At 39.9% G+C, this 25,131-nt stretch overlaps 5 protein-coding genes across 6 annotated transcripts; 4 read left to right on the top strand and 1 right to left on the bottom strand.

Annotated features, from left to right (window-relative positions):
* The first annotated feature begins 1,940 nt into the window (after nt 1-1,940).
* LOC125010966 (zinc finger and SCAN domain-containing protein 2-like) lies at nt 1,941-23,928 on the top strand. Of its 2 annotated transcripts, XM_047589939.1 has the most exons (3): nt 1,941-2,294; nt 21,410-21,608; nt 21,925-23,928. In XM_047589939.1, exons 2-3 carry the CDS (start codon nt 21,437-21,439, stop codon nt 23,214-23,216), a joined length of 1,464 nt encoding a protein of 487 aa, XP_047445895.1. In that variant the 5' UTR covers nt 1,941-2,294; nt 21,410-21,436; the 3' UTR covers nt 23,217-23,928. The 2 variants fall into 2 exon arrangements, with proteins under 2 accessions (XP_047445895.1, XP_047445894.1); XM_047589938.1 differs by lacking the exon at nt 1,941-2,294 and having other exon boundaries at nt 21,003-21,608.
* On the top strand, nt 2,190-6,236 carry LOC125011008 (zinc finger protein ZFP2-like). Its single transcript, XM_047589998.1, has 2 exons — nt 2,190-2,493; nt 4,629-6,236. The coding sequence occupies exons 1-2, from the start codon at nt 2,322-2,324 to the stop codon at nt 5,480-5,482; spliced, it is 1,026 nt and encodes a 341-aa protein (XP_047445954.1). The 5' UTR covers nt 2,190-2,321; the 3' UTR covers nt 5,483-6,236.
* Nucleotides 5,745-11,770, bottom strand: LOC125010974 (zinc finger protein 391-like). Its single transcript, XM_047589949.1, has 2 exons — nt 10,991-11,770; nt 5,745-10,077 (listed from the first exon to the last, which is right to left on the bottom strand). Exons 1-2 carry the CDS (start codon nt 11,160-11,162, stop codon nt 8,870-8,872), a joined length of 1,380 nt encoding a protein of 459 aa, XP_047445905.1. The 5' UTR covers nt 11,163-11,770; the 3' UTR covers nt 5,745-8,869.
* LOC125010616 (myb-like protein X) lies at nt 13,595-14,854 on the top strand. Its single transcript, XM_047589383.1, has 4 exons — nt 13,595-13,598; nt 14,111-14,278; nt 14,387-14,569; nt 14,826-14,854. The coding sequence occupies exons 1-4, from the start codon at nt 13,595-13,597 to the stop codon at nt 14,852-14,854; spliced, it is 384 nt and encodes a 127-aa protein (XP_047445339.1).
* LOC125010927 (zinc finger protein 271-like) lies at nt 14,640-17,334 on the top strand. Its single transcript, XM_047589879.1, has one exon. The coding sequence runs from the start codon at nt 14,875-14,877 to the stop codon at nt 16,627-16,629; it is 1,755 nt and encodes a 584-aa protein (XP_047445835.1). The 5' UTR covers nt 14,640-14,874; the 3' UTR covers nt 16,630-17,334.
* Nucleotides 23,929-25,131: the final 1,203 nt, after the last annotated feature.

Here is a 25,131-nt window from a genome sequence, read left to right as displayed (position 1 = left end):
GTGTGGTGGTGTATCCTCTGGTGAACCTGGGGAGAAGTGGAGCTCTGATGCAGCTGAGGCCCAACAAGGACGAGCTGTGACATGAGACGAGGCCACGTGGTTTCTAGCAGGTCCTCAAAGCTCCCATCAGCCCCTGCAGCCCACAGATGAGACGGCTGCTGATGATTGACAGCTCAGATCAAGCTGCTGTGTCCTTTCATGGTCTTGATTTGAATCTGACAGCAGATGAAAAACATCTGGGTCACATGATGCAGAAAGACTAAAAAACATTCATGTTCCCACAAACACATTCAGGTTGGTGGTGACTTTAGTAACACAGACTGTTCTCTGTTGTTGAAGAGCTGAGATGAAAATACAAAACTACAAATCCACACAGCTCCTCAACTCTGACTGAACTCTTCTCTTCTATTAAAAGACTGAAAACACTTTACACATAATCAGTTCAATGACTGTTAAAGGTGACAGTAAGATTATTTAAAAAATCATGAACTATCATCTACTTTCATTTAAATGAAAGTCAACTCTGGTCCTATTTGTATATTTGACATTTAAAGAGATAAAAACATTAAAATCCTCTGCAGAGCAGGTTTACTGTGTAATATGTGATGTTACTCTACAGCTTTAATATCTCTCAGGACAAACAGGAGGAATTTGACATGTGACAGAAGAAGATCAAATGTTTGACTTCAACTCCTAAAAGTAGAATCAAAGCTCAGTGACTCTGAGAGATTCTGGTCAGTTAGAAGAGATTTCCTGCTCTGACATGTTTGATAAATACAGACCTAATCAGCTCTGATCATTTTGAAATGAAGAAGCAAAGAGAAGCAGCGCCATCCTGTGGTGAGTGAATGGAAGTACAAAAGCATCCAGACTGTTTGAGAAAAGCAGCTGTGAGCTCTGGATGTGTCAGTGTTCTGTGTTTGGAGATGAAGCTGTTGGAGTGGACGATGATGCTAATACAAATATGACACTTTATATTTTTGGTACAAAACCTTAGTGTCCTGTACACGTGAAAGTCTTTACTTTAAACATATATCTAAGCGCATTTAGTCAGTAGTTAATTTACAGATTGAGACATAAAAATCTTATAAAAGGGAAACCTAAAAATGAAACTACTTAGAACATTTCTAAAGTTATTTGTCGCCCATGCTGAGCAAGTTATGCTTCAGGTGGAGGTATTTAAATGAGAAAATAATAATTCAGAATCACAATCTCTTTATTGGCCAAATGTACAGTGTACACAGGAATTCTGTCTGGGGTAACAGCACCACATGACAGGAAAAACATCCTCTGGTGTGCCCCGCCTGATGAACTTAGATGAGTGTTTCTCCCATTTCAGGTCGTTGGTGATAGTGGTGCCCAGAAACTTCACACAGTCCACCACTTGTACTGCAGTGTTGTTGAAGAGAAGTGGGGGGTGTAAGGTGTGTGAGTGTGAGTGTCTACAGAAGTCCACGACCAACTCCACCGTCTTGTTTATGCTTAGCTCCAGGTTGTTAAGTGTACAACATGCTGCCAGCTGTGACACCGTGTTCCTGTAGCTGAACCTTCATCGTCCTTGATGAGTCCCAGGACCGTGGTGTCATCCGCAAACTTAGCCAGCTTGATGGAGGAGGGACTGGAGGTGCAGACATCGGTCTACAGGGAGAACAAATAAGGGGAGAGGACACAACCATGTGGACCTCCAGTGTTGGTGGTGAGGGGGCCGACAGGTGGCTGCCAACCCGCACTTATTGCTTCATATTGATGACAAAGTCCATAATCTCACTGACAGGGCGGGGTACCTGCAGCTGCAGAAGCTTGGTGTGCAGGTAGTCTGGGAGGATGTTGTTGAACACCAAGCTATAATCCACAAACAAGGCCCTGGCGTAGGAGCTCAGCTGGTCCAGGTGCTGGAGTACATGGTGGAGGCTGAGGTTGAACTGTAAAGGGTCTAGGAGGGGGGCGGTGATTGGCTTGAGGAAGGACAGGATGAGTCTCCCGAAGCTCTTCATGACCACAGATGTCAGAGCGACAGCTCTGCAATCATTCAGGTACTTTGTCTATCTTTGGAAGGACGTGATTTAAAATACAACTACTTCGTTTTGTCTTTGAGGAATGTTGAGTTAATATTCCTGCTAGAAAAGGATGATATGATGCGAAATGAGAGGTTTAAGAATAGAGCGGAACAAAATGTTTACCGTCCTCCTCTGTCGGAGCTTTATCGTGTGACACCGGGCGGAAGTAGTAGTTTTTTGTTGCATTTGTTTGAGGACCGAACTGGAAGACGGTTGTCTAGTTTCATCGTGTCCCAGATAAATGTTTGAGCTGCTGAAGCAACAATGTCTTCATCTGAGAGTTTGAGAGAGTTGATCATCGAGCGACTAACTGCTGCTGCTGAAGAAATATTCGGACTCTTTGAAAGAACTGTCGTCCAGTACGAGGAAGAGATCGATCGTCAGCGCAGACTGCTGGATATCACCTGGAAACCTGAGATAAAGTCACACAGAATAGGTGAGTACAGGTAGAATGGTTTATATGAACTAACTAATGAATGGAAACACACAGTTTGGAGAAGACACGGAGGAAAGACACTCAACTAGGAGGTTGATAACATGCTAAGAGGCTAACTAGCATAGTTAACACTACGTGGACTGTTGCTTCTATCTTCAATGAAAATTAAACAATTCTTACATACAATTCATTAGTGGTATAACTATTCTCTCTATGCATGACCGTCTACAGTTAGTCTCTGACTGCTACCATGTTGGATTTGGTTGAATTCAAGGGACTGAAAAACATTTTAAAAGTACGAAGTGTGGAACCCATGGGCATCACCAAACACAGGGTTTCCTCCTTTGGGATGCATGCTTTGCCTGCACCTTTCTTGCAGCTGTCTTCCATTGTTGCTTGTTTGTGGGTTTTTCTTGAGCTTGCAGCTCAGTCGAGTTGAGATCTGGCGCCAAATATTCCACATCTTTGCCATTAAAAAACGATCTTAGTTTCATCTAATCAAAGGATGTTCTTGCAGAACTGGATATTGATGCACATATTTCCTGCAGAGTGTTATTCACTTGGGTGGATGGCTTTTCTTTACAGTCCTGCAATCCTCCACCATTGTTGTCTTCCGTGGATGTCCAGGCTTTTTGGAATTCCCAAGATCACCAGTGCACCCTCCCTCAAAATATGCCAAACTGTCAGTATGGCCATTCCTAATATCGTCATCTCTGGATGGATTTCTTCTGTTGTAATTTCATGAGATCTCTTTTGACTGCATGCTATGGGACCACACAACAGCTTCCAACTGCAAATGCAACGCATGGAATAAACTCCAGACCTTTGACTTGCTTAAGTGATGATGGACTTTTGTGTCAGTTGTCCAATTACCTTTGGTCCCTTGAAAAAGATGGGGGCTATACGTTAAAGAGCCTAAACCCTTCCTCCAAATTGGATATGAATTCCTGCACACTGAAGCCAAGAGTCTACAAAAAAAAAAGGCAAATGGACATGTAGAGTTCTTGATAAGATGTTTTATCTGAGTAGCTTCTTCAGTTCTAAGGAGCAGGTGGGAAGTTGAGGTTTAAATAGTAAACTCTGTGGGTGTAGCCTATCATAAACTTGCTTCTGATAAGGACCAGGAACTTGGACTGTCTTATGCCCCTGAAAGAAGACAGAAGCCTCAACACTGGAGTATACAGAAAACCCACTCGCACCAATACAACTAGTGTGTACCTGCAAGATTGGACAGTAAGGAGAAGGAGGAAAAAACATCAAACAAACAATCAAGACATGTGGATATCCCAACTGGACCTTTGTCACGGGCCCAAAAAGATATCCCGGAAAAGGCTGAGATGAGGAGAACAACAAGAGGAAGGACATGTAGGACATTGGCTGGTGAATTGGAGAAACTCAGGAGAATTTTCAGGAAACGCCACATTCCATTTTATTTCAGACGCAGTAGTCCTGTCCTGGCAACATTTGACGCAGAGGGCCCAAGACTGGAGTGTCTGGAGGAGCTTCATTGATGGCCTATGTTCCTTTAATTTAAAGGCCTAAGGAAGTAAGTACACTTGAGCAAAAGTTGGTCCACCCCAAAGACGAAACAGAGTAATGTAGTGTATGCTGCTCAGTCCAGTGAGGAATGTACAGACATTGTGGGGGGAGGGGAAAAAAACCCCTCCAGAAATGCATGTACCAAAACACGACAGTCCTACTCATCAGAAAACGACTCAGCGGTCCACCTACACCTGAAGGACAAAGCACACACCCTTGATGATAACAACATCTGTCATCCAGAGAAGACAAACGGTTTGAAAGAAGAGTAAAGGAAATTCATCTATGTCAGATTGGAAACTGAGATATAATCTCAATTATAATTCACAATACAGTCCTAACTTCTATCCCCAAGAAGTTTCAACCCCATTCACACACTGAGACTGGAGTCTCTGACTGATAATGGGTTGTTGGAGCACCATTCCTATGGAAAGATGACATGGACAAACAGTTACCCCTTTGTTAAAGCTTTTTGGTTATGATGATCTATATTTCATATAGTCCTGCTAATGATTTAAACTAGAAAGTATCTACTCAGATGTGATTTCCAGTCATCACATTAGTAACCTTCATGTTGTGTCTCTTTGTTCCTCCAGACTTCCCACAACAACATGTCTACACCGAGGAGGAGGTTTTTTCCAACCAGCAGCTCTGTAACCAGGAGAGGACCTCCAGTCTGGACCAGGAGGAACCAGAACCTCCACAGATGAAAGAGGAACAGGAGGAACCAGAACCTCTAGAGTTTAAAGAGGAACAGGAGGAACCAGGACCTCCACAGATTCAAGAGGAACAGGAGGAACTCTGCAGCAGTCAGCAGGTAGAGCAGATTGTATTGAAGCAGGAGACTGATTCCTTCATGGACACTCCTACTGATGAAGAAAGTGAGCACAGCGAATCAGAACCAAACAAGCATGTAGACTCATCATCTAGTAATGCAGAGCCGAATCCAAAGACACACAGTATCAATGTAGACAGCTCTATCATGTCAGAGCGCCAGTGTGATATTGGCACAGGCAGAAAGCCTGTAACATGTGACTTTTGTATGAAAACATTTCAGTATTTGTCCAAACTAAATGTCCATCGGAGACAACATACGGGTGAGAAGCCTTATTGCTGTGACAAATGTGGTAAAACCTTTAGTCAAAGAAATCATTTAACAAGGCACTTGAGTAGTCACACAGGAGAAAAACCATACCCCTGTAAAATATGTGGTAAAAGTTTCACCCGCCATTGTGGTTTGATTTTACACACTAGGATTCACACAGGTGAGACACCATACCTTTGTAAAATATGCGGTAAAAGATTTATTACCTTGTCATCCATTAGAAAGCATATGGCAGTCCACTCAGGTGAAAAGTCATTCTCTTGCAGGACATGTGGCAAACTTTTCAGTCGGAGTAGCCATTTAAATATCCACATGAGGACTCACACGGGTGAGTCGTCATCCTGAAGCATCTGTGGGAGAAAATGTCTCTGAGAAGCTGAGTTTGAAAAACATGTCAGAATTAGTTCACGTTAAAAGCTGTAGCAGACATATAATCTAATTTTTCTTTGAGTTGACATGAGACAGACGGACAGATACTTAATTTATCCCGAGGGATACTTGGCCACTCACATTAAGCATAAAAATATCAAACCCAGACATTAAACTGGTGGAAGGAGACATTTCCCTCTGCCTGCAAGGAGAAGATTAGACAACCAGTATATTTTCATTTTGTTTTGTTTTTTTAATGCTGAGAACTGAGAGAACATGGCTAACTGCATACCAAACTGTGTAAGGTTGGTTTATTAAATTTGGTAATTCGGTCAATTAGCTGCTGATAAAATGTGCAGTGGATATGTGGTAAATTATCCAAAAACAAAGAACTAAACTTTTACAGGAAGGATACGTGAAAATGAAGTACTCTGGATGATCTATGAAGTTCTTTTTGGCTCTTTTTGTATTTGATGTTTCTTCATGATTTTTGATTTTCTTGTTTTCTAGTTTCCAAGATAACTTATTCCAAGAATTGATTTTAGATTTTGTCATATTTTGTGTCAAAGACATTGTGCTTTGAGTCTAGTGTTAAAGTAAGTTGTACATTAATGAAATCTGAACTCTCAGAATTATGAGCAATTCAGCAGCTACAAATGATAGAAGAAATTAGGAGTTCATTAATGTTGCTGTGGTTTTATAATCAATAAATGGTTTGTATTTAAACACATTTCTAGTGTCAGAGCATCTGTTCACATTACAGCTGAGAGTACATTTAAAACACATGTTCACCGGAAATAATTATTTATTATCAAAGCAACAAAATGAAGAAACATCACAGAAAAACTGCATGAGATCATATACCGGGGAGAAGCTTTACCCCTGTGACAGCCGTGAGAAAAGATCTGCTTCATTAGACAATTTTAATCCTTGTCTCATAAAAATAAAAGAATATTTGTCATGAAACTAGCAGTGAAAGTTCACAGGGGAGAGTAACTTTACACCTGAACAGATATGAGAGAATATATTTTATAATCAACTTAAGATAAATTGGATAAAAAAAAACAGAGCTGGAGAACGTTGTTTCTCCTTGTCCCACTCCGCTGAATATTTGTAGATACGACACAGACGTAAAATACTTCTGTTACAATATCTTATAACACAGAATACACACAAGAATATGTGAACAGGATATAGTTACTATATTCCTGAGAAGGATTCACTTCATCACAGGAAAACATCTGCCTTTGAAATCAATGCAGAGAAAGAGAACAGGATGAGACACGTCGTGATTTCACGGAGGAAAGAAGAGCAGCAGTGGTTGCAGGTCTGCAGATCAAAGGACGAGGTCAAAACTCAGCTTAAGTGTGGGGACACGGTGGACTGGACGAAATGGAGATTTGGCTTTTTGAACATAGCGTGGAATCATTCGGAGACTGTGGTAGAAATGGACGACCAAAGCTGGAAGGAGGATGGTTATTTTCCATATGTGTCCATATTTACTAAGTTCTGCAAACATTTCTGTGTGAACAACTTTCTATCAGATACATGATGATACCATGTGTGTCATTTAGCTCCACTGTCACATTTAACCAGCATTTGTCTGCATCCCCTTTTCTGATAAACCTCTTCAATTAAAACCATCACTGCATCTGAATGAGTAACAGAATGAGTCTGCTATGAAAGCACATGTAGAACGTTGTTCTGTTACAGCGTCACACTATTTTCAAAGCTAAGAGAAAAAAAAATGAATATGTCTGCACGTGTATTCAGCTTCAGTCTGTTATGGAGGAGTGTTACTCTGCAGGAATTAACCAAAAAGGATGAATAGTCACTTCTTATAGAAAAAGCCCCAACGGTGAACCATCGAAGACAGAAGTGAAGAGTCATTTTAAAAGTCATCTTAAAAACATGATCAGAAGAACAACTCAAAATGATTTGAAGGAAATAAACATAAATAAACGCTGCAACAACACATTCAGTCAAATTACAATCCTTTATTGTTTATTTTTCAATGAAATATCCATATATTCCATTATTTTTATTACAGGTCTACATCTAAATTTGACTTAATTATGCTTATTTGTTTGTCTCGATATATTTTCTGGTTAAACTGGAAGCTTCACCGTCACAGCTGCTCATGCTGCTACTAATGACATCTAACATGTTTTCATGTCAATAACAAGCCTGTCTTTTAACTTCCAATAACTAACATGTATACATTTGTTTTTGATTCATTTAATTAAAATAAATTTGTAATGGAGCTTGATGGAAGACGTCTGAAATATGCCTGTTTACTGCCATCTCGTGGTTATAGTGTGGATCTGCAATACTGCATTTTAAGTAGCTAGAAATGAACAGTGTTTGTGATCATAATAACTGGACAAAGCAACATGAATAACTTGTCATCATTGTCACTATAATGAAATAACATTATTCATAAGGGTTCAGGAGGAATTCACAACACTTACTACCCGATATTGGCCACAGTGAGGAACTGCAACATAAACCAATCATCAAGTTGTGGGTGGTACCATGAATGTACTTTCAGTTTGTACGTTCAAAGTGAAGAGTAACCAAAGACGCAGAGATCGCTACCAAGCCAGAAAAGAAATCAACCAAGACCTCAGAAAACAAAGTTGTGGACCTCGACAAGTCTGGGTCAAGCTTGGGAGCAATTTCCAAATGACCGAAGGAAACTTGTTCATCTGTATAAATAATACTGCACATCATAGGACTGAGACACCATCATAACTCAACTCAACTCATGCGGTTTGTTTTTTTTGGAAAAAAAAGAAAACGCTTTCAGTTTGTTGATGACCTGAAGAATGGAGCGGTCAAACCCCAGCTCTTTAAAAAGGCTGCTGATATTCCAATAAATCCCGATATGCCCGATATCTAACGCCATATCTCCTCTTCTCCGATCTCACCGTCTTGCCAGTGCGCTGCCACGATCGGTAAAGAGATCGGTCTCTTAGGGGCGTAGACCAAAACTTTGGTACACCAACGTCATGATGTAAATTAGCAGGTCGACGTGGGATGCTTGTTCACACTGAAGCCTGGTCGATAAAATCCCAGTTCAATTTCCGGGATGAAACACCAGGTCGACCATTTCACACTTTGTTTGTGTGAAGGGAGCTTTAGATGATCGTCCTACGCAGGCAGAGATGTCTTCTTCCGTCTGTTTCCATGTGCAGGTTTGATATTTTTGTGCTTAAGGAGAGTGGCTGTTTTTGCTGAACATTGTATCTGAAATAACTTAATTTCACCTGGACTTAAGAGAACAATTAGCTCAAATGTCTGCTACGGTTACAATGTTTAAAGGTCAAGCTCAGCTTTCCGGATATTTTTCCCACAGGTGTTTCAGGATGACAAATTTTCACCTGTGTGAATCCTCATGTGCTTACTTAAATGAGTACTACGACTGAAGGATTTACCACATGCGTCACAACCATACGGCTTCTCACCTGTGTGAGTCCTCATGTGCCTAGTCAAAGCACTACTTTGATTGAAACACTTCCCGCATGTTTTGCAAGGATATGGCTTCTCCCCCGTGTGAGTCCTCGTATGACGTGTCAGGGCACTATTTTGACTGAAACGTTTACCACATATCTGGCAAGAGAACGGCTTCTCACCTGAGTGGATTGTCATGTGATCTCTAATTGATGACCAGTTAATAAAGCTTTTACCACATATTTGACAAAGGTACGGTCTCTCACCTGTGTGAGTCCTCAAGTGCCTAGTTAAATTACTACTTTGACTGAAAACTTTACCGCACGTTTTACAAGAATACGTACTCAAACCTGTGTGAATCCTGGTGTGTAAAATCAAACCACTCCTCTGCGTGAAACTTTTACCACATGTGTTGCAATGATAAGGTGTCTCACCTGTGTGAAATCTGTAATGTTTCTTCATTTCAGAGTTATTCTTAAATGTCTTTCCACAGATGTTACATGTTACAGACTTTTGACTTGTGTCAGTACCACACAGACTCTCTGACATGGGAAAGTTGTCTCCATTGTTACTGTGACTCGTGTCTCTCCTCTTTGGATTCAGCTCCACATTCCTAGTTGATCCTGAGTCTACCTGCCTGCTTCCTTCCTGTTCTGGGCTCTCGGCTACAGGAGAAATATAACAGAGGAGCTGGTCACTGTTTGGTTCTGGTTCACTGTGCTCACTTTCCTCATCAGTAGGAGTCTCCATCAAGGAATCAGTCTCCTGCTTCACTACAAGATGTTCTTCTTGATGACTGCTAAAGAGTTCCTCATGTTCCTTTTTCATGTGCAGAAGTTCTGGTTCCCCCTGTTCCCTTTTAATCTGTGGAGGTTCTGGATCCTCCTTTTCCTCTTTCATTTGAAGAACTTCTGGTTCCTCCTGTTCTTCTTGAGTTGTTGGAGATTCTGGTTCCTCCTGTTCCTCTTTCATCTGAAAAACTTCTGGTTCCTCCTGTTCTTCTTGAGTTGTTGGAGGTTCTGGTTCCTCCTGGTCCAGACTGGAGTTCCACTCCTGGTTACAGAGCTGCTGGTCAGTGGGAAAATCCTCCTCTTTGCAGACATGTTGCTGTGGGAGGTCTGGAGGAACGAAGAGGTATAAATGGGTTACTCCTTGACGATAGGAAAACACAGGTGAAATAAAGTGTATAAATGCGAGTAATTATTTAGGAGCACTAGTGATTCTCAGGTTCTGACACTCTTGTTCTGGTAGCGGCTTCACACTTTGAGTTGGTGCTGATTGTCAATGATGTTGCATCAAATGACAAACATGAGGTTAAATCAGCTGTTATTAACTAAAAGTAACTCTTAGGGATTATACAGACAAGTTACGACAACTCCACATTTTTTCCCATTTGTTTTAGTGCAAAGAAGAACAACTAAATTCAGCAAATGTTTACATTTAATAAACTATCCTTTAAAAATAATAATAATGATAATAATCTTTAGAATAATAAGTGGAATTTGGGCTCAATGCTGTCTGCTGTTTAGTCCTGGATCTCAGTGTTGTGTTCTGTCCACTTCTCTGACTAAAACAGTGGACAAATTAAGGATTGCAATTATTTTCCTTTAAAAATTTGTCATACTGCAGGCCAGATCGGTGGGTCGCTTTTGGCCCCCATATGTTTGAAACCTGTGATTTAAACCATTCTAGTTTCAGCTGCACCGTACACACTTTGAATAAGTAAAAGTTTGATATCATGGTAGCACAAGATGGTGCAGATATAATTGGCAGTGAGCATTATATGTTACTATTTGTAATATTTGTTACTGTGAATTATTTCAAATAGTTTAACTATAACAACTACTAAGTCCCCAGTGTAAAACTATAGAGGCAGTGTGTTATATGTTCCAAGAGGTGGCGGCAGATACACGATCAACAACTTGATACAGCTGTGATCCACCACTTCATAGTCAGAATTCCCGGAACAGCCTCTGTTTGACGTGACGCACGTAGCAGCATGGAGCAAGTTCCCGTTCTACCTGTTCTCACCTATTCTGTGTAACTCTATGTCAGGTTTCCAGGTGATATCCAGCAGTCTGCGCTGACGATCGATCTCTTCCTCGTACTGGACGACAGTTCTTTCAAAGAGTCCGAATATTTCTTCAGCAGCAGCAGTTAGTCGCTCGATGATCAACTCTCTCAAACTCTCAGATCCAGACATTGTTGCTTCAACAGCTCAGACATTTATCTGGAACACGACGACACAACCGTCTTCCAGCTCAGTCCACTAACGCATAAACACAACACCACTAAGGGAGTTTAAGAAACAAACCACTTCCGCCTGGTGTTCCACGATAAAGTTCCGACAGAGAAGGACAGTTAACGTTTTGTTCCGCTCTGTTTTTATATCTCTCATATCGTAATTTTCTAGCAGTAATATGAACTCTGCATTCTCCAGAGACAATAAATAGATGGATTCAACTTATATATTATTTGGATGATTTTAATTGAAGACTAAGTTTATTCACGCTAACACTGTTTTTGTTTTGTATTCATATATAAAAATCAGTTGCTCCTCCTTCCCCCTAGAAACCCTGTGTTTAAAGCGTTGTAGAGAAATATTTTTGGTTTTCTTTATACTGTTAATGGTTTCAAGCATAATAACAAACCTTTTTTCATTGAAGACGGAAACAAAGGTTCACTTACTGCTCCATCCGTCAGGCCTTCACATTGGGACATCCGGTGAAAGTGGTTTTATTTTGAAAAGTCATGCTCCTTGTGAAATACATGGTCAAATATTCAGTCAATTGGGTAACTTGAATATACACATGAGAAGTCATCACTCTGAAACATCTGTTGGAAAACTCTCTACAAAGCTTGTCAGATCTTTGCTTTTAACTGTATTGTGTCTCTTCAAGTATTGTGGAGTGAAAAGTCTTGCGTAGGATCTAAAATTTTAGATTCATAATTCAGGTTGTCAGTTCCACGGTCTTAATAAAAAAAATGTTAAAAAAAAGACATTCTCATAGTGTCTTTGTGATGCATGTTTGCTGCCAAGACACAGAAAGTGCAACTATTGCTGTGCTACTTCACTATCTACTACACGACAGCATATTACAACACAGAATACATAAAGATGTTGTAAACTTGTAAATCTACATGTAGAATTGTTTTTTTGTTTGTTTGTTTTTTTAAAAAAAACAGGAATTTCAATGGATACATTGAAAATGAATCACACTGAGCTATAGAGTTCCCATTAGATGCATCATTGTATGAACTGATGTTCAGTAAATTCTATTCATGGTGCTGCTGAGTTATTTATGTGAAGATTAAAAGAAATTTTAATCTAAAAGACATTCAGGACATGAGGAAGCAAGTGTAAAACAAACTTGGTAACATAGCAGACAAGTCAACAGAGAACAAAGGGAAACACATGGGAGATGGGTGACGAGACAAGTGAAAGGAATGAGGGCAGAGCACGCGAGTAGAAACCAATCAACAATCACAGGAAACACAGGTAGTAAAACAAGACGACACCAAGGAAGAACTACACAAAATAAAAACAGGAAACACAAGGAAAACCAAACAGGGCCACAGGAAATATCCACAACTCACAACCCCCGTGTGAATGGATTACCTGTACATCTGAAAGGACCCAACAAATGTAAACGCATATGAGAGACTGTACTCTGGCAAAAGTAAGTTGCTGGGTCAAGGGGCAGTTCAATCCTTGAAACATGTTTTTATTTACTGAAGTTTTTATTGTCATATATTAAGATGCAACCAGTTTTTCTCTGATAATGCATAATAAATGCCAACAGAAACATAAGGGTGGCACTGAGATTGTAAAGAAAGACAGGGCTTAGAGCTAAGCTAAGGATGACGCCACTCTGGCCCTCTTTGCCCAGCATCTTCTTCTGATTTTATACATCTGTGGCCATGGAAATGATCGGAACACATGTATTTGGTTTGGATTTGGATGGGTGAACGGATACTTTTGGCAATATGGTGTATAATATTATATTATACTATTTATTCTAGCTTTGTACCTGTACATATAATGACAATAAAGCTGAATCTAATCTAATCTAATATAAAATTGGCCCACACTACAACAGATCTTTTCTCATTAAGTTCCTGTATGACCATTGTTTAATGTTTAGTGAATCATGGAAAATGTATTTTGTGTCTTTCTCATAACACACCAGTGAAGACAGATTATAGTGACAAATGTGTTACGATGGTTAGCAGCAGGTAACGTTAGTGGTGCTAGTTAGCCTCTTAGCATGTTATCAACATTCTAGCCGAGTCTCTTTCACCTGTGTCTTCTTCATACAGAGAGGGGGATTTTAAAAGAGAGCGGAACCAAAGGTAACTGTCCTATGTCGGAACTTTATCGTCGCGCACCACGCGGAAGTGGTTCGTTTCCTTTCGTGTTGTGTTTGTGGACTGGGCTGTAAAACGGTTTGAGTTGTTGAAGTAACAATGTCTTCATCTGAGAGTTTGAGAGAGTTGATCATCGAGCGACTAACTGCTGCTGCTGAAGAAATATTCGGACTCTTTGAAAGAACTGTCGTCCAGTACGAGGAAGAGATCGATCGTCAGCGCAGACTGCTGGATATCACCTGGAAACCTGAGATAAAGTTACACAGAATGGGTGAGTACAGGTAGAATGGTTTATATGAACTAACTAATGAATGGAAACACACAGTTTGGAGAAGACATAGTTGAAAGACACTTATCTAGAAGGCTGCTGCAGAGTTTAAAGACATGAGGTGTAGCTGGGAGCTAACAAAAAGCACACACTTACTGCACACAGACTAACATGCTAAGTGGCTAACTACTACTTAACTTATCAGACTTGCAAACATTTATAAGATATTGTTGTGTGGACTGTATAGTTTTTCACGTTTCCAATATGAATTAATCCACTCACCTGAACTCACCAGACTGGAATATGTCATTTATGAAGGAATAGAAAATCAGAAAAGATTGACTGTAATAAACTACCAATAAAATAGTAAAGTGCATTTTTCAAATAATGGCATCAGTGAAGTGCTTATTTAAAATGTAAAATACTTAGACTGCAAATACAGTGCTTTGTTTTTCATCATCCCTTGCTGTTCTTGTCTTGATTTTTCTCTTAAATTTTTTGCAATACACGCACAGCTGAGAGTTTGAGAGAGTTGATCATCGAGCGACTAACTGCTGCTGCTGCTGAAGAAGAAATATTTGGACTCTTTGAAAGAACTGTCGTCCAGTATGAGGAAGAGATTGATCGCCAGCGCAGACTGCTGGATATCACCTGGAAACCTGAGATAAAGTTACACAGAATATGTGAGCACAAGTAGAATGATTTAAATGAACTAACTAATCTATTTTCACTTGTGTATTACTAAAAGCACTCATATATATCCTTTATGTTGTGTCTCTTTGTCCCTCCAGTCATTCCACATCAGCATGTCTGCACAAAGGAGTCTCTCTCCAACCAGGAGAGGGACTCCAGACTGAACCAGGAGGAACCAGAACCTCCACAGATTAAGGAAGAACAGGAGGAACCAGAACCTCAACAGATTAAAGAAGAACAGGAGGAACCAGAACCTCCACAGATTAAAGAAGAACAGGAGGAACCAGAACCTCCACAGATTAAAGAACAGGAGGAACCAGAACCTGCACAGATTAAAAATGAACAGGAAGAGCCAGAACCTCCACAGATTAAAGATGAACAGGAGGAACCAGAACCTCCACAGATTAAAGAAGAACAGGAGGAACCAGAACCCCCACAGATTAAAAATGAACAGGAAGAACCAGAACCGCAGAATAAAGATGAACCTGAGGGACCAGAATATCCACAAATCCAAAAGGGACAGGAGGAACTCTGCAGCAGTCATCAAGGAGAACAGCTTATTCTGAACCAGGAGACTTATTCCATTATGGAGACTCCTACTGATGAGGAATCAAACAGTGACCAACTCCTGTCTCACATTTCTCCTGGAGCTGAGAGCCCAGATCAGGAGGGAAGCAAGCATGTAGACTCAGGATCAACTAGGAATAAAGAGCTGAATCCAAAGAGGAGAGACAACTCTCCTATGTCAAAGAGTCAGTGTGATACTGACACAGGTAGAAACTCTGTAACATGTGACGTCTGTGGAAAAAACTTTAAGTATCAGTGCGATATGAAGACACATTACAGAATCCACACAGGTGAGAAACCTTATTGTTGCAGAACATGCGGGAAGAGTTACACTAAAAATGGTCATTTAACTGTCCACATGAGGATTCACACGGGTGAGAAGCCATATCCTTGTGAAACATGTGATAAAACATTCAGGCAAAGATCTCAATTAACTGTCCACATGAGGACTCATACAGGTGAGAAACCGTATCCCTGTGAAATGTGTGATAAGACCTTTAACTCAGTATATGGATTAAACGTCCACATGAGGACTCACACGGGTGAGAAGCCATATCCCTGTGAAATGTGTGGTAAGACCTTTAACGCAGTATCAGATTTAAAAGTCCACGTGAGGATTCACACAGGCGAGAAACCGTATCCTTGCAAAACATGTGGTAAAACCTTCAAGTCAAGTTCTGATTTATGGTATCACAGGAGCACTCACACAGGTGAGAAGCCGCATTGTTGTGAAACATGTGGTAAAACATTCAGGCAAAGCTGTAAATTAACTATCCACATGAGGACTCACACAGGAGAGAAGCCGTATTCCTGTGAAATGTGTGGTAAGACCTTCAAAACAGGAACTGAATTAAATGCCCACATGAGGAGTCACACAGGAGAGAGGCCGTATCCTTGCAAAACATGTGGTAAAACCTTCAAATCAACATCTTATTTAAATGTCCACATGAGGAGTCACACAAGAGAGAAGCCGTATCCCTGTGAAATGTGTGGAAAGACCTTCAACACAGTATCTGATTTAAATGTCCACATGAGGAGTCACACAGGAGAGAAGCCGTATCCTTGCAAAACATGTGGTAAAACCTTCAAATCAATATCTTATTTAAATGTCCATATGAGGATTCACACAGGAGAGAAGCCCTATCCCTGTGAAATGTGTGGAAAGACCTTCAGATCAGGATCTGATTTAAATGTCCACATGAGGAGTCACACAGGAGAGAAGCCATATCCCTGTAAAATGTGTGGCAAGACCTTCAAAAAAGCATCTGACTTAAATGTCCACATGAGGAGTCACACAGGAGAGAAGCCGTATCCCTGTAAAATGTGTGGTAAGACCTTCAAAACAACATCTAATTTAAATTCCCACATGAGGACTCACACAGGAGAAAAGCCATATCCTTGTGAAATGTGTGGTAAGACCTTCAACTCAGCATCTGATTTAACTATCCACATGAGGACTCACACAGGAGAGAAGCCGTATCCTTGTGAAATTTGTGGTAAGTCCTTTAGACGAAGATCTCAATTGAATCTACACATGAGGATTCACACAGGAGAGAAGCCGTATCCTTGTCAAATTTGTGGTAAGTCCTTTAGACGAAGATCTCAATTGAATCTACACATGAGGATTCACACAGGAAAGAAGCCGTATTCTTGCACAACATGTGGTAAAACCTTAAGGTTAAAATCTGGATTAAATACCCACACAAAGACTCACGTAGGTGAAGTGTCATCCTCCTTAACCAACTGTACAAGAAATAAATCTCTGGGAAGCTAAGCTTGAGAAGAGGGAAACATCAGAATCATCAGAATTTGTTCAGTTTGAATGTCGAAGGAGACATCTCCCTCTGCCTGGGACGAACATCTAACTGACACTTGAGTTTACAACAGGACTTGGAGAGGATCACTTCATGGCCACCTTTGATTGTTAATCTAAAGATAAGGAGGTGAAGAAAACACAACAAGGCTGTGTTTTAATGGCAAGAACTTGAAGAATATGGCTAACAAAACAACTCTTCCAGATACTGTAGTACTATGTATAGAAACTATGTAATTAAGATAATTTGATGATACTTAACCCCTATTGGGGAAATTTGAATGCCACAGCGGCACGTCAAGAGAACCAGTGACAAAAAGGAAATTAAGTTGGCCTGACAAAACAAATGACCACTACACAAGAACAAAGAGAAAGGAAAAGGAAGATCAGATGTTAACCATCAATTGGAGACATATTCCTGCAGTGACTTGACTCTAGTTACCATTAAAATCAACTCGCATCTCAATCTGCACGTTTCCATAGTTCAAATGGGTTGTTTTTAGATTTGACAGAGTGACTGAGCTACAGTCTTTGTCACTTAATGTATATTATGTCATGTCTATCTTCTTTATTTTTATATTGACTAATATAGTTCTGACCTTTTTAATTGTTTTTTTCTTGTTTTTTTTATGAAGAAAGATTGCTTCAATATATCCACAAAATATCTGTTGCTTGTGATGCCTCATCTATTTTTGATGACTCTTGTAGTTCCATTCATCATTGAATCCATCAGTTTGAAAGAAATATTTATAGTATAATAATGGGTGTTTAATAGTGAAAGGAAGAGCATTCCCATGCTTGCAATGAGAAGGGAACTCAAAGGGGTTGGGACTGAACAGCTGAACAGCCTTAAGAAAACCCCCAATCAGTGAGGACAACTGGGAAAAAGGCATCAGTTTGACAGGGAGCATAAAGATTGGACACTGGAGCAATGGAGGAAGGTCATGTGGTCTGATGAGTCCAGATTTACCACGTTCCAGAGTGATGGGGCATCTGGGTAAGAAGAGTGGCAGATAACGTGATGCCCCTTTCATGCCTAGTGCCTGCTGTATTGAATAACCAGGTTATTCCATCAGTGCCCTGATGCCACAGGCATTTATTCCAAGACAACAATGACAAGATTCATGGGGCTCAAATTGTGAAAGAGTGATTCAGGAAGGGATTACTGTGAGAGATAAACTAAAGATCTTCACTGATGGTTCCCAACATCCAGGAATAGGTAGAACAGCAGTGGTTGTTTTTATACCACAATTCAATGTATCATTCAAAGAAAGAACTTAGGATAATACAGTATATACTGATTGATATTTTGGTAACTCTGGAGTGGCTAGAGAGTAACGGTGGATGAGAGGCATTGATTGTAGCTGACGGTGGGGAAGCACTCACAAGTATTAACTCTTTGAAATCCTGCAGACAAGATATCATCTTCAAAATACATCAAACAACATACAAACTGTATAAAAGGGATGCGGATGTATGCTTTATTTGGGTTCCTAACCATGTGGGTGTTATGGGAATGAGAAAGCTGACATACTTGCCAAGCAAGCACTCAAACTTCAAACAATAAGGACGAGTATATCATTGAGTAAGGAGGAGGGGGAAGCAGTCATTAAGAAACAAGTACATAAAACATGACAAGAATATACAGGGACTTAAACTACACTGGAAGACACCTTTATAAGACACCTTTATAATATTCAAAAAAAGATTGGCGTAGGAACCAATCAAACGGTAGGAACCGTAAAGAAGTGGCAGTCATTACCTGTCTCAAGATAGGACACACTGGGCTAAACAGCACAAGCTAAAGACAGTGCAGAAAGCAAAATTAGGTTTCAGTGTAGCGGAGAACCTCCTGGGTGAAGAAGGAAAGATCACACAAGACAATCTGACTAGGTATCTGAAGGAAAATTAGTTAATGAATAGGATTTAGTTTTTGTATTTATTTATTTTAGGTTTAGTTTTACAAATACACTGATCCATGTCCTGGTTAAAGTTACCAACAATATCTTCATGGCTTCAATGGACTTGTCTCTATACTTGTCCTCCCAGATCTTAGTGATGCATTTGACAAAACTGATCGCAATATTTTACTATAGAGACTTGATTATGTGATCAAGATAAAAGGAATCATGTTTAACTGGTCTGAATCCTACTTGTCAGACAGATTCTAGGTTGTCTTCTACTTATACAAAAGCACTTTATGGAGTTCCTCAGGGTTCTGTGCTCAGACCAATACTATTCACATTGTCTGCTTCCCTTGTCGACAATATTATTCGAATAGAAGGCACAAATTTCCATTGCTACGCAGATAATACCTAGATATTTGTATCTTTGAAACCAGATGAAACTAATCAGCAGGTTGAACTCCAAGTATGCCTTGAAGACATAAAGGCTTGGATGACCTGGATTTTTTTGCAGAATCTCCAGTTCACTTTAAAATCTAGAATTTAATTTAAAATCCTTCTCCTACATCAATCAATCAAGGGAAGAGAACACATGGAGAAAAATGAAGCAGGAAACTCAAAACATTATCATGAAAAATGACAGAATCGGAATCATGACATCACAATCTGTAAGATAACTATGAAGGTAAATAAGTTGTATCTCTGTACTTTCCTAGTTCCACATTCGAAGATATAGAGCTTTGACTTTTTTTTCCTGGCACATATTTAAACTGTAGAGTAGATAAGCATTTAACTAAAACTGTTAATAAATGTAGTCTCAGAATGAATACTTCTTGTACACAAAGTAATACAGTAAACCATTCAAGCAACAGTTTTACCTCATTATGTCTGGACTTCAGTGACCACAACAACAGTCCTGAGTGCTGTCCTCTGGGATGACCTGACAGACAAGTTATTGATATAGAGTTGAGATCAGGGTATCTACAGCCTGTTTACCTGGTTTCAGACAGAAACTTCATTAAACAGGTGAAAAGAGAGAAACTCTGATTAATGTTTAGTCTAAAGACGACATAGAAAATGATTTTGCTTCATGCCAGTTTGACTAAATGTAAGACATAAAAGTTGATAATGATGCTATGGTGATGCTGTAACTATAATGTGACTAGACTAAATCAAAGATGGCTGTCAACAGTAATACTGTATATAATAGGAGACTTGTCAAAAAAAAAAAAGTCCCTGGCAGAAGTTCAATTCAGCCTGGTGGAGTCTTCTCCTTGGAGTCTCGAAGTAATCCCCAGGAGTCAGCGTCCAGAGCATCAGGGTGATCTTTATTGCCAGCAACAAAGAGAGCAGCATCACGGTGCACAAAGGTCACTACAACCCCACTCTGAAGTGTAAAGGCTACTGTTCTCATCTTTTATACTTTACTTTCACAGGTCACACCTTCTCTCCATCCCCTACCTTTGGTGCGCACCCTTATACCAGCCCCTCATTTTAACCAATCACACCATTAGAAATGATCATTGTCACTGTTGCTGGGCCTCATGATCTTGGTTACCAGGTGTTGTCCCTGTGTTGTGCACCATCAGCTGGAGCATGTGGCCCTGGGAGCCTAGTGCCTCTCTCTTACGCAGCACCTTGATCTATTCCAAATACCTTTTTATTTTTTTTAGGTTCATCCACCTGCATTACATCAGTACCTTCGGAATTCCCAGTTTTAGGCTCCCAGTTTTATAAAGTCACTCCTGCCTATTTTACACCCTTATTTTATAATCCACTTCTGAGCTTATTTAAAAAATAATAACGTTTATTGCAAAAAAACTGTGAATTTTACCAAGTGTAATAAATGAAACTATCTTCTACATATGCTCCTGTGAGGAATACAGTAGATATACTTTTGGTTCCAGTGTTCTCCCTCTGTTTTCTAGTAGCATATACTTGGTGAAGGCCCATCATATCAAACATCATATTATAATCAAACTAATGACATTATGATCAGACATATCATTGTAATTCAATTATGATGTTATAATCAAACTAAAGACATTATAATCAGATATATCACTGTAATCAATACAACCTTATAATCAAACATGACATCATAGTCATTCTGCTTGCGTTTTTTTTTTTTTTTCATTTATCTTCTATAAGCACATCACAGACTTTAAAATTACACCACAACTTCTTCCAGAGAATTCAATTGCAACAAATACATTATCTCAAGGTCAAAGTTCATCGACTGCCTCCTTACCTTGTTGACTTTCCCATCGTTACACACAACAGTCCATAGAGCATTAGCTGTACCAGTTTGCCTAACCCTCTAGCTGATGACTTTTCCAAAAAGTTCTTCAGCAGCACAGCTTTTAAAAATAAATTAAATTAAAAAAAAAGAAAAAAGAAAGAAAAGAAAAGAAAAGAAAAGAAAAGAAAAGAAAAGAAAAGAAAGATTTTAAACCATGGACTGTAAATAGAAAACCAAAAATCTTTCTCTACAGCCAATGCTTTAAACACAGTGTTTCCAAGGGGAATCAGGAAAAACTGATACAAATCAATGACAGTGTCATTGTAAACAAACTTAGTCATCAATTAATGTAATCAAATAATATGAGATAAATCAATCTGATACGTTTTGTTTTATCTTTTGGGAATGCAAAGTTAATATTCCTGCTAGAAATTGATGATATGATCCGAAACTTAGAGATTTAATAAGAAAGCGGAACAAAATGTTTACTCTCCTCCACTGTCGGACCTTTATCGTGGGACACCAGACGGAAGTGGTTTATTTCTTAAAGTCCGGTAGTAGTGTGGTGTGGTTGTGGACTCAACTGGAAGATCAGATAAATGTTTGAGCTGTTAAAGTAACAATGTCTTCATCTGAGAGTTTGAGAGAGTTGATCATCGAGCGACTAACTGCTGCTGCCGAAGAAATATTCGGACTCTTTGAAAGAACTGTCGTCCAGTACGAGCAAGAGATCGATCGTCAGCGCAGACTGCTGGATATCACCTGGAAACCTGACATAGAGTTACACAGAATAGGTGAGTACAAGTAAATCTACTCATGAATGGAAACACACAGTATGGAAAAGGAACGGATGAAAGACACTCAGCTGGAAGGTTGATAACATGCTAAGAAGCTAACTAGCACAGCTAACGTTAGATGGACTGTTACTACTCAGTACTAGCTAACTTAGAGGCTAACTAACACGTTTGTCACTGTGATGTGTCGTCACTGTGTGCTGTAAGAGTCATTAATAAAGCCCTGCTGATTATTCTAATTACAAAATATTTACTTGGATGTGATTTCCTGCCATCACATTAATAACCTCAATGTTGTGTCTCTTCGTCCCTCCAGACATCCCACAGCAACATGACCGCACAGAGGAGGATGTTCTCACTGACCAGCAGCTTTGTACCCGGGAGAGGAACTCCAGTCTGGAGCTGGAGGAACCAGAACCCCCACAGATTAAAGAGGAACAGGAGGAACCAGAACCCCCACAGATTAAAGAGGAACAGGAGGAACCAGAACTTCCGCAGGTGAAAGAGGAACAGGAGGAACCAGAACTTCCACAGGTGAAAGAGCAACAAGAAGAACCCTGTACCAGTCCACAGGAAGAGCATCTTGTTCTGAGCCAGGAGGCTGATTCCTTGATTGAGACCCCTAACAATGAGGAATCAAACAGTGACCAGCTCCTCTCTCATAACTCTCATGTAGCTGAGAGCCCAGATCAGGGAGGAATCGAGCATGTAGACTCAGAATCAACTCCAGATGAAGAGCGGAATCCAAAGAAGAAACGTCACAGAGACACAATTCACAATAAGCTTGTAGACAACTGTCCCATGTCAGAGAGTCAGTGTGACACTGACACGGGTAGAAAGTCTGTTACAGGTGATGTCTTTGGAAAAGTCTTTACAAATAAATCCAATATGAAGAGACATTACAAAAGCCACACAAGTGGGAAACCGTATTGTTGCAGAACTTGCGGGAAGAGTTTCGGTTCTAGTAGTAGTTTAACTGTCCACTTGAGGATTCACACAAATGAGAAGCCATATTCTTGTGAAACCTGTGGTAAATCCTTCACGCAAAATTCTAATTTAGTTGTCCACATGAGGACTCACACAGGTGAGAAACCGTATTGTTGTGAGTCGTGTGGTAAAACCTTCAAAACAAAATCTGAAATAAATATCCACATGAAGTCTCACACAGGTGAGAAGCCATATTCTTGTGAAACATGTGGTAAAACCTTCAGGCAAAACTCTAGTTTAGTTGCCCATTTGAGGACTCACACAGGTGAGAAACCATACTCTTGTGAAATGTGTGGTAAAACCTTCAAGCAAAGCTCTTGTTTAATTGTCCACTTGAGGACTCACACCGGTGAGAAACCATACTCTTGTGAAATGTGTGGAAAAACCTTCAGTCGAAGATCTAATATAAATGTCCACGTGAGGACTCACACAGGCGAGAAGCCGTATTCTTGTGAAACATGTGGGAAAACCTTCAGACAAAGATCGGAATTAATTGACCATGTGAGGACTCACACAGGTGAGAAGCCTTATTCTTGTGAAATGTGTGGTGAATCCTTCAGACAAAGATATGGTTTAATTGCCCACTTGAAGACTCACAAACTTGAGGGGTCATCTTCCTGAAAAGCCTGTGGAAAACCCTCTGGGAAGCCGAGCTTGTGGAAAAAAAGCATGTTGGAATTTGTTCAGTTTGAATGTTGAGGCAGACATATGATTCTAAGGAAGGAGACATCTCCCTCTGCCTGGGACGACCATCTAACTGACACTTGAGTTTACAACAGGACTTGGAGAGGATCACTTTATGCTTTATGATCACCTTTGATTGTTAATCTAAAGATTGTGCAGGAGCCACAGGACAAGGAGAAGATAAGACAACTAGGCTGTGTTTGACATGCACCATCTTCCTCTCTGTCCTCTCAACTTGAGATAAACCATCCAGATGTTAATCAATGATTAGGGTCGCATTACTGCACTGACTTGACTCTAGTTACTTTTAAGATCAACTTGTGCAATAGCTGATTAGGTAACGAGTAACTTAATAGTTTAAATGGCTTTTAACACAAATAATTGTCTACATCGGTTGTTTTCTTGTGTTTGGATTGAAATTTAGATTTCACAGAGTGATTGTGATAGGCTTTCTCAGTAAATGCATATTATGTCATATGTATCTTCTCTGCTCTATGTTTCTATTGACCAAAATAGTTTTAATCTTTTTGCTTGTTTTGTTTGAGCTTTATTTAAACAGAGGAAGTCATTTACTATCAGAGCAACAAGGAAAACGGTTTCCCTCTGAATATATAATAAGAAATTTCACTAAATAAAAAAATGCAGGCTACAAGGTGGTTTCTTTTGGATTGAGCTCAGGGTTTTTTTGTTGATCATCCAATGTCCATTTGGAAGATCCAAACCAAGCTCTGACGTCCTGGCTGATGTCTTGAGATGTTGCATCAATATATTCAGAAAAAGTCCGTTGCTTGTGATGCCTCATCTATTTTTGAAGAATCCGTCAGTTTTAAAGATATTATACAACTTCTCTGAGTAAATAGATTATTTATATAACACTGCCATTCACCTTTTACAATTTGTTGGTGTCACCTCTAAAGTGTGAAACTTCAGTGGTGGATAAAAGTTTTTGCGCACCCTGTGCATTTGTGAAATGTTGCATTAAGAATCACTCTTAGGTGTGAAATTTCTTTTAGTACCGTCACAGACAAAATACTAAGCAAGTCCCAAAGCAGCCATTAAAAAACTTAAAATTGAGTGGTTTTCTTTTGCCGTGCTTCATGTCTATATAAAGCTAGCACCTTTGAAAGTTCTTCTGAGACAAAAAAGGCTGAAACAAGGAACAACAAGGAACCTGACACAGGAAACACGCCTGAAGATACAGATTCTCAGCCAGGAGGAGTACAGCTGCCTCCGGATCACCAGGAAGTGCGGACGTAGTCCTTCAGCAGTTTGATCCACTCTTATTTATCTCAGATGAACCAACGGTCCCTTGCCACACTTCCAGGGCAGGACTTGACTGCCGGAGCACAGTATCCAGGGGCCTCATTTACCAACCGTGCATACGCACAGATGAGCGCGTAAGAACATTCCGGCACAAGGTTTGGAATTTATCAATTTGCACTTGTGCTTAGAAACGTGTGTCAATACACGAATAATGTCAGATGCAACTACGTCTCTATTAAACGTTGCTGAAGAAATGTACTTCAGTGTAAACCTCAAAAAGTTTGTCTTTTACACATATGCCATTGAACCAACAACTGAAAAAGTTAAGACGTTCGATAAAAGACCAATAAAACAAGCACTGCATCCTCCTGCTGAGATTAAAACGAGCTCAGCCTTCTGAGAAGATGGATCCTTTGTTGTCCTTTTTCTTGGCAATCACCTCTGCATTGACAGCAAATTTTAATTTTGAGTCAAAGACAGTCCACAAGTATTTGTAGGATTCTACAATATCCACCTTCATACCATGGACAAAATTAGCAGCAGGTTAAATGTGATTCTTGATAAAATGAATTACCAATTCTCGACATTT

The sequence above is a fragment of the Mugil cephalus genome, chromosome 7 (assembly GCF_022458985.1).
Source record: "Mugil cephalus isolate CIBA_MC_2020 chromosome 7, CIBA_Mcephalus_1.1, whole genome shotgun sequence".
Taxonomy (NCBI): Eukaryota; Metazoa; Chordata; class Actinopteri; order Mugiliformes; family Mugilidae; genus Mugil; species Mugil cephalus.
Note: the sequence above shows the minus strand (reverse complement) of the source record. Positions and strands in the feature narration are given on the sequence as shown.

Bases quoted from the DNA above. Each gene is read 5' to 3' on its own strand.
- LOC125011008 (XM_047589998.1), top strand. From the start codon at position 2,322: ATGTCTTCATCTGAGAGTTTGAGAGAGTTGATCATCGAGCGACTAACT. The intron at 2,494-4,628 runs GTGAGTACAGGT...TTGTTCCTCCAG, and splicing joins GATAAAGTCACACAGAATAG to ACTTCCCACAACAACATGTC.
- LOC125010616 (XM_047589383.1), top strand. The intron at 14,279-14,386 runs GTGAGCACAAGT...TTGTCCCTCCAG, and splicing joins GATAAAGTTACACAGAATAT to TCATTCCACATCAGCATGTC. The intron at 14,570-14,825 runs AACCAGAACCTC...GGAACTCTGCAG, and splicing joins GATTAAAGAAGAACAGGAGG to CAGTCATCAAGGAGAACAGC.
- LOC125010927 (XM_047589879.1), top strand. From the start codon at position 14,875: ATGGAGACTCCTACTGATGAGGAATCAAACAGTGACCAACTCCTGTCT.
- LOC125010966 (XM_047589939.1), top strand. From the start codon at position 21,437: ATGTCTTCATCTGAGAGTTTGAGAGAGTTGATCATCGAGCGACTAACT. The intron at 21,609-21,924 runs GTGAGTACAAGT...TCGTCCCTCCAG, and splicing joins CATAGAGTTACACAGAATAG to ACATCCCACAGCAACATGAC.
- LOC125010974 (XM_047589949.1), bottom strand. From the start codon at position 11,162: ATGTCTGGATCTGAGAGTTTGAGAGAGTTGATCATCGAGCGACTAACT. The intron at 10,078-10,990 runs GTGAGAACAGGT...TCGTTCCTCCAG, and splicing joins CATAGAGTTACACAGAATAG to ACCTCCCACAGCAACATGTC.